Genomic DNA, 16,064 nt, shown 5'->3' on the forward strand with positions numbered 1-16,064 from the left:
ATGGGGGTGGTAGTGGGGTAAGCAAAAGAGACACGGAGCTCTCACCGTATTTGACTTGGGCAATATCACCGACCACAATCTCAGCCACAGGGAGCTGGATGAGTTGACCATTTCGGATGATGGAGAACTTTTGCTCCTGTTCAATGCGGTTCTGCAGCCCCCGGAATTGCTTCTCTTTGCTCCAATCATTAAAGGCAGTCACTAACACCACGATGATCACTGAGAAAAGGATGGCTGCCCCCTCAATCCAGCCAGCTTGTGCCTCACTTTCATCTTCTGGGGTACTTGCAACTTGACCACACACTATCCCAGGAAGGGAGAGAAATAGTCACTGAAGGGCTTTTGTTGACAATAAGAAATGGGAGTGGTGCTTCCACAATCCCAAGATAGAAAGTCAGGAAAAGTGAATAATAGCAAACACAACTGTTGGCTGGAAGAGGATATCAGAGGATAGTAGGATTGAGTATTATCTTATCACGAGTGTAACTATTTATGTTAATCCAAAAGAGGTAAATGACTAAATAGTACAAACTATCAAATTTAGGCAAGTCACATGTAAGGTCACACTTATGGTTCCCAACATGGTCAGGCTTTTGCTACTGTTTCCCATAATGTGAGACAATTGGTGGCGGGGGGCACTTTGAGATGCAGGGTTTTGTTGGTTGGATAACGGTAGAGAATTCCTGGCTGGGGATGTTGGTTCACACCTGTAATCCCAGCACTCTGGGAGGCCAAGGCAGGCAGATCGCTTGACCCCAGAGGTTTGAGACCAACCTGGGCAACAAGGTGAGACCTTGTCTCTATGTTATAAAAATTATTAAATAGGCCGGGCAAGTGGGTCACACCTGTAGTCCCAGCACTTGAGGAGGCCGAGGCAGGTGGATCACCTGAGGTCAGGAGTTTGATACCAGTCTGGCCAACATGGTAAGGCCCTGTCTCTACTAAAAATACAAAAATTTGCCAGGCGTGATGGCACACACCTGTAATCCCAGCTATTCAGGAGGCTGAGGCATGAGAATCGCTTGAACCCAGGAGTTTGCAGTGAGCCCAGATCAAGCTGCTGCACTCAGTCTGGGTGACAGAGCAAGAATCCATTAAAAAAATAATAAATAAATAAATAAATAAATAAATAAATTAAATGTCTTAAAAGGGTAGAGGATTCCTGACATTCTGAAAAAAGATTTAATGGAAGAAAGAGGGTGGGGGTGGGGTGGGGAGGAACCCTTGGAATAAGGATGAGTTGGAAGAATAGCTTAGTACTACTGCTGGTTTCCTTTGGAAAGCCCACTCTGGATAATGGGGGGAATGTTTTAAGCTATAACCTGTCAGCCACCAATACTAAGTGCTTTTTGGTGGTGGTGGAAAGCACCCAGATAAGAGTCACGCTGAGTTGTTTAGGACACTCACGTTCATTTTCTTCACCAGCAGGGCGATAAAAGGACAGGACCAGGGAGATGATGGCTGCAATCTCCAGGATGATGAGTGTGACATCTTGAAGGGCTTCCCACACTAATTCTAAGAAGGTTTTGGGCTTTTTGGGGGGGATCACGTTGTGTCCGAACACCTGCCTACGTTTCTCCAGATCTGCAGGGTTCCCAGATAGACCTGAAAAGGAGATAGGAGTGGATGAATGAATGCAAAAAAAAAAAAAAAAGAAAATGATAAAAGGCAGTTTTGAAGTGGCGATGAGTCATGATCACGCCATTACACTTTAGCCTGGGCAACAGAGAGAGACACTGTCTCAAAAATAAATAAAATAAAGAGCCAGGCATGGTGGCTCACGCCTGTAATGCCAGCACTTTGGGAGGCCAAGATGGGTGGATTGCTTACATTTAGGAGTTCAAGTCCAGCCTGGGCAACTTTGTGAAACCCTGTCTCCACAATAAAGACAAATATTAGCCAGGCATGGTGTGGTGCACCTGTAGTCACAGCTACTCAGGAGGCCGAGGCGGGAGGACTGTTCTGACCTCAGGAGTTTGAGGCTGCAGTGAGCAGCAGTGATCATGTCACTGCACTCCAGCCTGGGCAACAAAGTGAGACCTTGTCTCTAAAATAAAATAAATAAAAAAGATCCCCTGCTTCCTGATTTGCTCAAGTATGAGATCCAGTTAGAGACAACCATCCTAATCTACCCAGGACTCAGAGAGGGTGGAACTTTCAGGCTAAAAATGGGCAAAATGAAACTGGTCAGCCACGGGACCACTCACTTATCTTAGTGACAAGTATAATCTGGATAAATTCCTAACCAGACATAACATCTTATCTGCTACTGATTGAGTATGCCCCAGGGTCCAGCTCTGAGAATATAAATATTAAAGTGGTTCTTGGGATTCACATAGAACTTTTATGTCATATGAACAGGTAAATGCTGTGGTGATTTAAATGCAGAGTGAGCTGCCATCCATTGGCTCATACACAAAGGCCAGGAAGAAGAAGCTCCTTGCTCAAGGTCATGCAGGATGGAGGCAGAGCCCACACACGTGTCCTGATTCTAAGATCCAGGAGCTTTAGGGGAGCATCAGAGCAGAGTCTTTGAGACTATAACTTGCGGGCATTCCCTTTAAGCACATGTGCCCCTCCATTTCTGTCACACACATATACACACCTGTGTGCCTATGTGTGTGCATGCACACACACTCACAGAGGCACAAACACACACCACTGAGAGGTACTACCATTCTACTAAAGACTAAGTAGGTACTAAGGGAAGTACTACTACTCAGATTGAATAAAAAGCGAACAAGAAAGGTGAGGCCACAAAGTTTTCAGATATTACACAGTACTTGATCACCAGCATCCTCCCCACCAACGTATGTTTGCTTACATACCTCTGTGTACACACACCACATACCACACATACCATACAGACACATATACACCACAAACCACATACACCACTCACATCACACACCATATGCACAATATACAGACACATACACACCAAACACAAACCACATACACAGTACATACCACACAGATATACGACACACACACACACACAGACCACGTACCACATACATACCATACCTACTCTCTAGACACCTTCTCAGAAGGACAAGAGATAGGCAGAATTATTCTCAGTGCTTTCCTTATAGTTGGGTCCTTTCACAGGTCCCCAGGTAGGGCTACTCTTGAAGGGAAGAGGGGAAATCCTACCGTGGCGATTAATGCCAGTTGGTATTCAAGTTGTTTACATGCTGAAGCAAAGTATTACTGGTTTTGACACTGGAAGTTGTTGGCTGCTGGTTTGAAGGGTTTCCCACAGGCAGGGTGGGGTGGCTTTTGTGTTGAAAAAAGGTTAGCAGCTGAGGAGGGTCAGAATTAGAGGAAGGGAACTTCAACTGAGCTTCACAGAGAGAACAAGACGAAGTGGATGACGGGGGCTGCAGGGACAAAACAGGCAAAGGACTTGGATGCCAGAGGCCTTTCTCACACTTTAGTCAATGGGAAGGGCTATTCTGTTGCTGAGGAAGGAATGCAGATGTGATATAAGGGCAAATGTCTACTCTTCACTGAAAATCTTCACTGAATAGAACCCAAGAGTGGGCCAGGCATGGTGGCTCATGTCTGTAATCCTCAGCACTCTGGGAGGCCGAGATGGGCATATCACTTGAGATCAGGAGTTTGAAACCAGCCTGGCCAACATGGTGAAACCTCGTCTCTATTAAAAATACAAAAAAATTAGCCGGGCATGGTGGCGCATGTCTGTAATCCCAACTACTAGGGAGGCTGAGGCAGGAGAATTGTTTAAATCTGGGAGGCAGAGGTTGCAGTGAGCCGAGATCACGCAACTGCATTCCAGCCTGGGCGAGAGAGAGACTCTGTCTCAAAAAACAAACAAACAACAACAACAAAAAAAAAAACCAAACAAACCCAGGAGTGTTACCTTAAGTGTCAAGAGGAGAGATTTGCGTTAGGACCTGAGGAAGACATCTGAACAGATAAAGATTTTGAAAATGGGAAAATAGGTACCCAAGGGAGTATTATTTGCAGAGCTTGGGATGGCCTCCATTTCCCTATGCTATAAAACAAAAAGCATCAGGAGACATACTCAAGATACTCATCTGTCTGGGAAGGTACATGTGGGGGGTGGAAGATGAAAGTGAGGGGCAGGGGATGAACTGGCATCCACACCTGCGCAGTCAGGGGTGTGAGGGCCCTCTTTTGAGACATTCACTTGCTAGTGCTTAGGAGAGAGACACAGGAGCTGGTTAGGGAAGTGGTGCCTGATGTCTTACCCAGGGTCTCCTGATTCCCAGTGCCCAAGCACATCACCCTGGCCTCCAGCTCAGTAGCACAGCTGAGCCCCACAGAGCCATGAGGTTTGGCCAAACCTCCAGAAGCAAACTGAGTTGCTCCCCAGAGGCTCCCTGCCCCCACCAGCCTGAGAAGTCAGGTTCCTAGTAGGAGGGACAGCCAGGGCCTGGGAAAGGAGTGTTCTGGGTAGGGCATCTTTAGCCCCAGACAGGCAGAGGCAGACTTGCCAGGGGGCAGGGCCTTGCTGGTCCTTTCTCCCCAGGGACCAGAGATGGCAAGGCTGTGCCAAGTTGGACCTGCTGTGCTGGAAAGCCAGGCTTGCTGAAGGGAAGCAGGAGTGCTGGTAATTTGTTAACCTACCTGGGATGCTTCTCAAAGAAGCAGGATTCACAATGTAAAGGGAGGAGATGCCCTTTCCTCCTTACCATGGTTTAGTAGATGATTATGAGGGCAAACCAAGATACCAGATATTAAAGATCATAAGGCGCACCCCAACAGCCTAATGAAACCCTCCCTCCCAAAAAGAGGGACATACGAGGGGTGGAGAACAGGGTTACCGTCCCTCTCTGCTCTCATGCTAATACCCCGTAATCATCCATGATGCCCAGCCCCCCATCTCCTATATCACGTAGTCGAGAAATCCTACCAGCTTCAAAATATATCTAGTCCAATCACTTTCCATTTTCACTGTTATCATCCTGGTCTAAACCATCCTCTCTCATCTGGATTATAGCAATCGTCTTCCAACCGGTCTCCTTGCCTCCACCCTCGCTCTCCTGTTCTCAGTCTCTTCTCAATGTATCAGCCAGAATGATCTTTTTTAAGACCTAAGGCAGTACGTGCGATTCATCTGCTCAAAACCCTCTGGCTTTTACTTAGAGTAAAACTAGGCACCAAGGACTTGATGGGCTTCCAGGCCCCTTATGACTCCCCCCTCGTCCCCCAGTCCTTATCTCCTACTAGTTTCTCCATGTTCACTGAGATCTGGCCCAGCCAGACTGCCTACTGTTCTCTGAACGCACTAGACATGCGTCTACATCAGGGCCTCTGCACAAGCTGTTCCTTCTGCCCAGATTCCTCTTCGCTGGAGGGCTCACTTCCTCACTTCCTTCAGGTCTTTGTACAAATGTCTTCTTTTTAGTGAGGCCTACCCTGACCACTGTATTTACCCGGCACTCTTGATCCCCCTCATCCTGCTCACTCATTTCCCTCCACAGGTCTTCTTACCTAGCATATAATAGGATGCATTCATTTATTGTTTGTTCACCTCCTCCACAAGGGCAGGATTTTTGTCATCGTTCCTCAGGCCTACAGCATTGCCCGGCACATCGTACACATGCAAATTTGTAGAATGAACTGAGTGATAACTAAGATTGCTAACATTTAAGTGATTACTATGTGCCAGATGCCTCACCAAGCACATTCATGCCTTCTCATTCAAGCATCACAAACCCTTACATGGTAGCTACTATTAACCCGATTTGATGTAGAAGCAAACTAAGGCCTGGCAGGGGTGTAACTACTTGAGCTTAGTAAGTGGCAGAGTCTATGCCACCCCACAGCGGGCCACTGGATGCCAACCTAGACACAGAGGACACTGGGGCATGGAGGCAGCTGCACTCAGCTGAGGCTTCAATCTAGTGTGACTAACTTGTTCCGATTTGCCCAGGACTTGCCAGGTTTTAGCACTGAAGTTCCTGCCTCCTGGGAACCCCGCTCAGTCCCAGGCAATCAGCGAGGGTTGGCCACCCTACTTCCTTCACCACAGGGCAGGGTTGCATGCTGCTTTCCTCTGTACCTCTAAGCAAGCCAGCACTGTTCCCGTTGTCTACAATTGGGGTGGATTAGTCCTGTCTTCTTCCTTCCTGGCCTCAGGGATGGTAACATCGCCATCAGGTTCATCAGAGTCCAAACCTATGAATTTTGTACTCAATAAAACGTTTCTTATGGCCTTTTTTGGACCCAAGCAAATGAAATGACCTAACTGCCCTCAAAGTCACTTGCTTGCTTCTTTTTTCACCATTTTCTACTCATCTGTGTGTTCCACCTTAAGTCACCCCGAGCTCGTACAATAGCAACCTTAAGAAGTCAAATGGCTGTCTCAGTTCCCAGTATGCCCTGCAGCAGGGCGGGGCAGGTCAAGGATCTCAGCTGTAGTAGCCTTGGGAATCCTCTCTGACATGTGGTAAGGCATGGGAAAGCCATGTGGGACTGGGAGATCGGCCAATCCCCAGTTTTGGGTTTTCCATTCCAATTCTTTCTGCCCTAGAGAGTCTTTCAGGCCCTGATCTCAGCAGCTGTAATTTCACACAAATAGTTGTCCAGCCCGGGAAAAGGCTCTAAAAGGCCCTGATCTCTGCAGTGGTTTCTCAGATACTCACACAACCTCCTGGAGAGGGGAAGGAAAAATTGGCAGGGAGAGAATGCTGGAAACACAGGAAAAGGGTTTCCCCTAGAAATTCCTCAGGAAACTGAGGGGAAATCTTGTCCTCAAGAACATGAAAGAGAAAGCCCCACCTAGAGTGGGAGTGCTTCTGGCCCTATGAACTAGACTGAACACATGAGCTGGGAGAGGCAAACAGAATGTTCAGCTGTGAAGTCATCACCCCCACCCCATGCTGGGGAGTTGCACGGCCCCTGCCCAGGCTGGGTGGGAACATGGAATAAACAGCAGTGGAACATTTGTGTCTGCCATGAGTGTGCAGGACCTAGGGCCTGGGAGGAGAAATGCAGCCCAGCCCTCAGTGGCTTAGCTCCAGCAGGGAAGGGCCAACGACATCGGCAGAGGCACCACTTATCAGAACCAGCTCAGCCCCAGAAAGGGTGGGGCTAGGGTAGACATCAGGAGGGACTTCCCAGCTGTCTGAGTTATGATACCTTGCCAAAGGAGGCAGCAGAATCTTCTCCCACACATATAGTACCAGGGAGAATTTTCTCTGGGTTGATTTGAAGGCAGTCCTCTTTTGGTACTTGAGAAGAACAGCAGCAGTAAACCTTTCAAGTCTTTCCTTAAAAACCCTGGATTTGGGCTTCGTTTGGCGGCTCATGCCTGTAATCCCAGAACTTTGGGGGGCCCAGGTGGGAGGAGAGCTTGGGCTCAGGAGTTCAAGACCAGCCTGGGCAACACAGAAAGATTCTGTCTCTACAAATAATAAAAAAAAAAAATAGCTGGACACGATGGCGTGTGCCTGTGGTCCCATCTACTCAGGAGGCTGAGGCAGGAGGATTGCCTGAGTCCAGGAGGTTGAGGCTATAGTAAACCGTGATTTTGCCACTGCATTCCAGCCTGGGCAACAGAGCAAGACCCTGTCTCAAAAAAAGAAAAAAAAAAGTTAAAATTAATTTTAAAAAAACCCCAACAACCCTGGATTTGGGGACTGAGGGGGAGGAGTAGCTTAAAATCAAAATAGGGCCATGCAAGATCTAGCCATCTCTGGCTAATAACCAAATGCCACTCTTCCAACTATACCGCAGTTTCCCTGCTTCAGCATCTCCAGTTTAACACACCCACGGCTTGGAGATTTGCTCCCTATCTGCTAGACTTCTTTAAAGCCATCGATTCAAGGTCACAGCCAGAGGATGATGAACCTGGAGTACAATGCTGCTTTCCTCACTCTGGCCAGCAAAACCCTTCCCAAGGTGGGCCACTTCCTCAGGGCATGCTTCCCTTTATCCCGCCCCCTGCTCTTCGCCTTTTTTTGAAAACAGCAGCTGTGGCCCAGGGAAAAAAGGCTCCCTAGATAGCTCTCTGCTTAGCTTTCTGCTCTGCCACTCTGCCATCTTCTGTACTTCATGAATGTGCTTCTGTCGGTGTCATATTCCCACCTTGGAGCTAAATAATAAGAATGAAAGCCCCACTTTCGGTAGATGCAGTATCTGCTTCACCCAATGAGGGAATGCTATTTTTCTTCCCACCAACAGCTAATGGTTCAATGCAAGACAAGGTTAAAAACCAAATCAGACCCCTCAAAAACTTGCAAGTGTTGCTGCTGAATTGTCAAAGGAGTATAAAAGGCTCCAGGAGAGAAAGCAGGAAGGGGAAGCTTCCTGCTTCCAGGTTGGGGAAGCCTTAGCCACTCTCCATCCCTCTGACCCCAGCTGGGCAGCATTAAGCCAGTGAACCAAGAAGCCCAGCTCCAGGCAAGAAGGCCTAAGTAGAAAAGAACTGGCAGAGCCTGGGCTGGGCTAGGAAGAGAGAGCCCACAGCCTTCAAGAGGCCTAATTCAGCCCTAGGCATGAAACTCAAACCAGACAGGGAATTCCCAGGATGCAAAGTGGAGTTCCCTGCGGTGGGGGATGCAAAGAGGAGGACATTTTGGCTTGAGTCTCTCTCACATCTTGAACTAGTTAGTGATAATCCATCTGCCCAAAGTTTGGTAGGCAGAGTGGACCACAGAATGTTAATCTCTGAGGCCATGCCCAGATCACTGTTATTAGGGTCACTTATTTGCCATCCTTAGCAGAGTTGGGGCAAGAGATGATGGCTGCAGGGCAGAGGGCACAAAGAAAGAGGAAAAATAGCGGTTATGCTTCTAACCTCAAATGGAGGAGCTCCTAAAAATTGATATTCCTGAACACACTATAAGCTCTAAAGATAGGGAAGAAAATCTCAAAGAAGCCAGTTGCCCATCTTCCTGTCACATCTGTTCCATCCCATCTTCACTCGCCTAGTCCTCCGCATCCCCCTAACACCACCGTGCTTTAGAGCGGCGGTCTCTAAGTCGGGGGCATGCATCCATCTGTTAGAGTGTGAAGAAAATATCAGACCATTTTGTATTACCTCATCCATTTCTATGTTTGCCTATCTTATTATGTAAATAAAAGTGTTAGATGTATTAATAGTAAGGCAGTAGTTTTGTAGGTGAACATTTACTTGGAATATGTACTCAATTTTTTCCAGATTGACAATACTACCAGAAATTTCAATCTGCCACACTGAGAAAGAGCCCAATCCCAGTATATCTCAGCTTGTGGCAAAATGGACAATTCTTGGTAAAACATGCCACTGCCCTCAGAAGGCAGAGTGACAGGAACACAGTTAAGCCCCAGAGATCTTAAGGTGATAGGAGATGTTCATCTAAATCCTCAAGCTAATAAAACAAATTTGTAATTTGGGCTGGCCGTCTTAAAACACATTTTTTCCCCCTCCTGCCATTTACTCCCCAAGGAATCTCAGCTCCCTAAACCTAGTAATCACCTAGTAATTAAGGAAGGCAAAAATGCTTGCATCTTATGCCAGGAATATTCAGCAGGTGGTAGCAATTATCATAGAGCGTGGCCATGCTAGAGCTTCCCTGGGTGATCCCTAGATGATACAGGTGTACCATCTCCAGCTTCTAAGCCCCCATCCCATCCCCTGCAATGCCTTCAGCTTAAGTCCCCATACTGTGTTCCCATAGACCCTGCTCTTACTCATCAAAGCCCTATGGCCAGATTCCTGAAATTGTCTTCATTCATATGCATCTTCTTTTAGCCTATAAGCTCTGTAGAAGGAGGGACTACAACTGTCTTGTTCACTCTTGTGTCCCTAGCACCTAGCAGTTATTAAGTATTAGATGAATGTTGTTGAAAAAGAATTGGAGGACCTCAATATCTCACTGTCACACCTTCAACTCTGCAGAGGAGAAAAGAAGTAGAAGGGTACAGAAGGAACATAAAACAGAAAGTTCCACCAACAATCTTTTAGATCCAAATTCAACCAAAATAGTCTTCAGCCTTTTGAAAGAAGGCCTACAGTTAATAATTTACTGTTTATTCAAGGCTCCCCTTCTCTCCCATTCTGGTCTGAGCCCAGACCTTGCCTCCAAGGAATGGCCTAACTCTTCCTCAGAAAACACCACTCTTCCTACTAAAAAGGATAGCATAGCTAAGGACCAATGTGCAAAATTCTATAGGGAAAAAAGAATACGCATAACCTCTACCTAGGTCAAAGAATCTCTCACCTAGGTAGGACCATCCGTTTTTCCTACACACAAAAGGGGATTGAGACTAAGGAAAATACCTCTTCTTTCTTCCCCTTAAGCCACAGGTAATTTTTATCCCAGATTCACCAAAGGCTTCTTCCACTCATGAGGCCATGAGATTCCACAGGAAAGCACTCAGAAGGTGAAAGGCTATCTTCCAGCCTATACCAACGAAACTGCTCTGTTCTTTGGGGATTGGAAAGATTGGTTGAGGTGGGAATGGGATAGGGAAAGAAGAAGAGAAAATAAAAGGGGGGAAAAAAACTGGAATGGGGAACAAAGCAAGCAAATGAAAAGGATTCCATTGTGCAAAATGCTCACATTGTCCCTCCTGATAAACCCAAGGCAACACAGCTTGCCCAGGAGCTCCAGCCTCACCCCCACATCTTTGCTTTTGTTTATATACAGCCATAAAGACTGAAATCTTTAGTTACCTCGATGTAAATATGTATTCTCCTTTGTGTCTCCTGCCACCCTTTCTGGTTGCCCTAAATTTTCTCCTCTTTTTGGCTCCTGCTGTCAGCCTTATTTCTGGCTGTTGATGCAGGCCATGTAGCTAAACATCTCCAAGCCTTCTTGAGTCTAACCAACTCTTGGCCATGGGGGCAACTCCTCTTACTCTAACTAGCTAATGTATACTCAAGCAACACAAGCCAGTATCCAAACATTGGGCTGAGGCAGGGCGCGAGGGCTCATGCCTGTAATCCTAGCACTTTGGGGGGCCAAGGTGGGCAGATCACTTGAGCCCAGGAGTTCAAGACCACCCTGGGCAACATGGAGAGACCCTGTCTCTACAAAAAATACAAAAATTAGCTGGGTGTGGTGGTGGACACCTGTAGTCCCAGCTAACCAGGAGGCTCAGGTGGGAGGACTGCTTTGGCCTATTAGGTGGACGTTGCAGTGAGCCTGATTTCACCACTGCACTCCAGCCTCAGTGACAGAGCAAGACCCTGTTTCAAAAAATAAAAATAAAATTGAAAACAACAACAAAAAAAACATTGGGTTGGTGGCGGCTCATGCCTGTAATCCCAGCACTTTGGGAGGCTGACACAGAGGTGGCAAAACCCCATCTCTACCAAAAAATACAAAAATTAACCGGGAATGGTGGTGCGCATCTGTGGTCCCAGCTACTTGGGAGGCTGAGGCGGGAGGATCAGTTGAGCCCAGGAGGCGGAGGTTGCAGTGAGCTGAGATTGTGCCACTGCACTCCAGCCTGGGTGACAGAGTGAGAATCCATCCCAAAATCATCATAATAATAATCTCTTTCTCTCTCCCTCTCTCCAGGCTAAAGGGTTTAAATGACCTGTCTAAGGTCTTACTACCAGGTAGAATGGGATGGAATATTTCATGCCTTCTGACTTACACTCCATTAATGCTCTGCTGCTTCTTATGCTAGAGCAGTCACACAGAGAATCTTAGAAGCACAGATAGTGCTGGGACTACAGGCATGAGCTACTGCGGCCAGCCGAAAGAGATAATTAAGTCCCACCTGCCTTTAGAATTGTGTAAATCTATGATAATAAAACCACGTTAGTGTCAGAAATGTAATAAACCCCAAGTTCCATAAGTCCCCTTAAAAGCTATAGTTTAAAAAAAAATTCTGTCAGTCTATACTAAAGATGCTCTCAGTCCATAGAAAATAAAGGAAAAGGGTTATATTCTAGGAATCAATCTCTCTGACCTTCACTTTCACCTTGGTTCCCAACTAGCAGAATTCAAGCACCAGGTAAATTTCTTTATTCTTCTTATTGGTCCACTGGGACCTCCCACAATGACAAAATTACGTTAGGTTGTCAGGCTGTGTGGCCTTCCATGAACAGGCTGGCTTTTTATAGCATCAGCGTATTGGGGATCTTTTCTCTGCCTACCCTAACTAAACAGGTGAGCATTACCCTTGCCTGGGTAGATACTCTTATGTCTTAGCTGTTCTGTATCTCCTTTTCTTTCTTTTTTTTTCTTACTTTTTTTTTATCTCTTTATTCCTCTCATACGCTAGGAGGTCACTGTTGGTACTGGGGACTAAAAATTACTAATGGAAAGGTTGCTTTCCAATACTCTGTCTCCCCAGTTCCAGAGCAAGCCCTGTGGTAACTCCTACATTAATACAAACTGATGAGGCAGAAGAACTGCTTCAGTCTAGGAGTTCGAGACCAGCCTGGGCAACATAGCAAGACCCTCATCTCTTATAAAGAAAAAAAAAAAGGTCAGATGCGGTGGCTCATGCCTATAATCCCAGCACTTTGGGAGGCTGAGGTGAGTGGATCACCTGAGGTCAGGAGTTCAAGACCAGCCTGGCCAACATGGTGAAACCCCATCTCTACTAAAAATACAAAAAACTGGTCGGAAGTGGTGGCGTGCACTTGTAATCCCAGCTACTTGGGAGTCTGAAGCAGGAGAATCGCTTGAACCTGGGAGGCGGAGGTTGCAGTGAGTGAGCCAAGATTGCGCCATTGCACTCCAGCTTGGGCAACGAGAGCAAAACTCCTTCTCAAACAAACAAACAAACAAACAAAAAAGAAAAACACCAGGATGCATATTTGTGATCTAAGGAAGCAGTACCTGGCAGTAGACAACTGTGCCAGTGGTGGGAGTCCTAGGCTACAGCATGGCCAGGGGCTGTAATGAGGGAAACACTTGCCATTGGAAGGGGCTGAAACCAGGACTGGGAAAGGATCCAAGAGCATTAGCTATGTCTGTAACATTTGATATTCAATGTTGACAGAAAGTAGAATGTATGTTGGCCTTTGGGAATGGACACTCTCTGGGAATCAGAAAGTAAACAGTGGCAGCTCTGGGAAGGGATCTGGAAAATTGGAGGAAAGCCGGAATCCTGTTGTCAGGAGCTCTCTAGGTTCCAGCTTCTTTGGACTCCCGAGTGCCTGTTTGTGAGAGAGACAGCTGACCAAAGGGATCAAAAACAGCATAGGAAGGGAAAAAGAAAGATCCTGTTTAAATTCTGACAGGTGTTTGTAAAGTACTGCATGATCTCAGTGAAGATATAATTAAGAACAGACCCTCAGCAGTCAATATGGCTGTAAAAGTGACCAAATAAAGAAATCTAGCTGGCAAGAAGGAGACAGAGCCCAAAGGGCTATGATTAAGGGCTACCGTTAGAAGGCAGAGACTGAGCCACATGAAAGCAATTAGATATTGCCACCTTACCCGTGGGGTTTTTTTTTTTGTGTGTGATTAAGAAGTGAGCAAATGAAATGGACGGTGGTTGCAGTTACACACACAGTAACCTCTCCAGATACGACAAAACATTGCACTCCACAGGCACCCATATTCTGGCAAGTATCTACAGACACATGGAGTCTGTTTTAATCTGAGAAAACTTATCTATTGAACACCTAATTATAAGTATGAGCACTGCACATATATTATTTAATCTCAGTAACTCTATGGGCTAGGTGTTATCAACTCTTATTTTCAAAGAAGAAACAGACTCAGGGAGGCTGAGTAAACTATGGAGGGCTACTTAGCTAGTAAATGGTGGAACTAGTGTTTGAACTCGAAGCCTGTGAGATAGGAAACCAAATTCTAGAAGTAAAGAAAATAGGTAGGGAACCTTCCTTAGGTTGTAAAGAAAATAAGACATAAACTAGGTATAGATATCTATGTAAAAATCTCTTTCTCTTTTTTCATCCTAAAGAGTCTAGGCTCCAAGTCACTAACTTATAATACAGCACTGGCAAAGGATAATAGCTTCTTAGAATTGGTGAGAAATATGCTGTGGTCTCTGAGGAAGATTCAGAAATAGGAGACCACATGAGGCTGAAAGCCCCTAATGGAAAAGATCTTTGCTCCATCTCACACTACTCAACCATGAACTGCCAGGCATACAGGGCCAAATAAGTATCTGCTACGGAGATGCTAAAACCAGGCAAAAGTGAAAAAGCAAGTTTCCTTTTGTTCTTTCTACATTTTGATGAGGCAAAATTTCATCACACCATGGCACGCTGGGCAACTGGGCTGGGCCAGGAAAGCCCGAAGCTGGATTTTTCATTATCTTTGAACATTGTTTTATTTTTTAAGAAGAGATTAAGACTGGGCGCAGTGGCTTATACCTGTAATCCCAGCACTTTGGGAGGCCGAGGCGGGCAGATCACCTGAGGTCAGGAGTTTGAGACCAGCCTGCCCAAGATGGTGAAACTCCATCTCTACTAAAAAGACAAAATTAGCCAGGTATGGTGGCACATGCCTATAATCTCAGCTACTAGGGAGGCTGAGGCAGAATAATTGCTTGAATCCAGGAGGTGAAGGTTGCAGTGAGCCGGGAATGAACCATTGCACTCTAGCCTGCCTGGGCAACAAGAGTGAGACTCCATCTCAAAAAAAAAAACCCCAAAAAACCAAAAAAACAAACAAACAACAACAACAAAAAGATTAAGAAGAACTACATTAAAAGTGTATCCAGCAGAGTTGAAAAAATCACTTATAATTCTCTGACACAAAACAGTGAGTGATCCAAAGATATGATGGGTACAATTATATACCTTGTGATTTAGCATCCCATTTCCTTCTTTTTCCTTTTTATTTAAAATAAATAGAGGCTGGGCGTGGTAGCTTATGCCTGTAAGCCTCCTCATCCCAACACTTTGGGAGGCCAAGGCAGGCAGATCACCTGAGGTCAGGAGTTCGAGACCAGCCTGACCAATATGGTGAAATCCCATCTCTACTAAAATACAAAAAATTAGCTGGGTGTGGTGGTGCACACCTGTAGTCCCAGCTGCCTGGGAGGCTGAGGCATGAGAATTGCTTGAATCTGGGAGGCGGAGGTTGCAGTTAGCTGAGATCATGCCACTGCACTCCAGCCTGGGTGACACAGCAAGACTCTTGTCTCCAAAAAAAAAAAAAAAAAAGAGATGGGGTGTCATTGTGTTGCCCAGGCTGGTCTGGAACTCCTGGGCTCCAGTGATCCTCCCACCTCAGCCTGCCAAAATGCTGGGATTACAGATGTGAGCCACCCACCCTGCTTGGCCTAGCATCCCATTTCTAATGGTATATAATAGAGAAGTGCTCAACTGGGCAGCTGGACTTATTCACTTTTCTATACCCTTCCTTCCTCCATTCGTTAAACTGTAAGATCAGTGTAGGGAAGAATTAAAGTATTTTATAATCAGACATATAGAAGAAGGGACTTGATTATTTACTGACAACAACATTCATATCATAAACATTTTAAAAACAAATGGACACTGATACAGAAAAAGGAGAAAAGAGGCGTCAGGAGCAATGGCTCACTGCGCCTGTAATCCCAACATTTTGGGAGGCCAAGGTGGGAGGATCATTTGAGCCCAGGAGTTTGAGATGAGTCTAGGCAAGATACTGAGACCTCATTTCTACAAAAAAAATCAAAAAAGCCAGCTGGGTGTGGTGGCACACGCCTGTGGTCCCAGCTACCCAGGAGGCTGAGGTAGCAGGATGGCTTCAGCCCAGGAGGTTGAGGCTGCAGTGAGCCATGATCACGCCACTGCACTCTAGCCTGGGTAAAAGAGCAAGACCCTGTTTCACACATACACACACACACACACACACACAAGAAAGAAAGAAAAGAAAAGAAAAAGAAAGAAAGAAAAGAAAAAGAAAGAAACAAAAGAAGAAGAAAGAGAAAGAAAGAAAAGAAAAAGGAGAAAAGAATAATTTTCAGAGAATAGCAGTTTCTAAACATCATCTCTGTGAAAGATACGGCTCTTCATGGCCTCACCTCCTTTCACTGCTTTAGAAGCCATACCTGCCGGGCGCGGTGGCTCACGCCTGTAATCCCTGCACTTTGGGAGGCCGAGGCGGGCGGATCATGAGGTCAGGAGATCGAGAACGTCCTGGCTAACACGGTGAAACCCC

At 46.1% G+C, this 16,064-nt stretch overlaps 1 protein-coding gene across 1 annotated transcript in view; it reads right to left on the reverse strand.

The window, feature by feature from the left end:
- ATP2B4 (ATPase, Ca++ transporting, plasma membrane 4) overlaps positions 1–16,064 on the reverse strand; it is a 123,483-nt gene that overhangs the window by 49,302 nt on the left and 58,117 nt on the right. Inside the window, exons 4-5 of the mRNA XM_011990479.1 lie at positions 1,408–1,605; positions 46–303 (exon numbers count right to left, since the gene is read on the reverse strand). Coding sequence (XP_011845869.1) covers positions 46–303; positions 1,408–1,605 — 456 coding nt within the window. The remainder of the gene's footprint in view (positions 1–45; positions 304–1,407; positions 1,606–16,064) is intronic.

Source organism: Mandrillus leucophaeus, unplaced genomic scaffold (assembly GCF_000951045.1).
Source record: "Mandrillus leucophaeus isolate KB7577 unplaced genomic scaffold, Mleu.le_1.0 Scaffold38, whole genome shotgun sequence".
In the NCBI taxonomy this organism is placed as follows: domain Eukaryota; kingdom Metazoa; phylum Chordata; class Mammalia; order Primates; family Cercopithecidae; genus Mandrillus; species Mandrillus leucophaeus.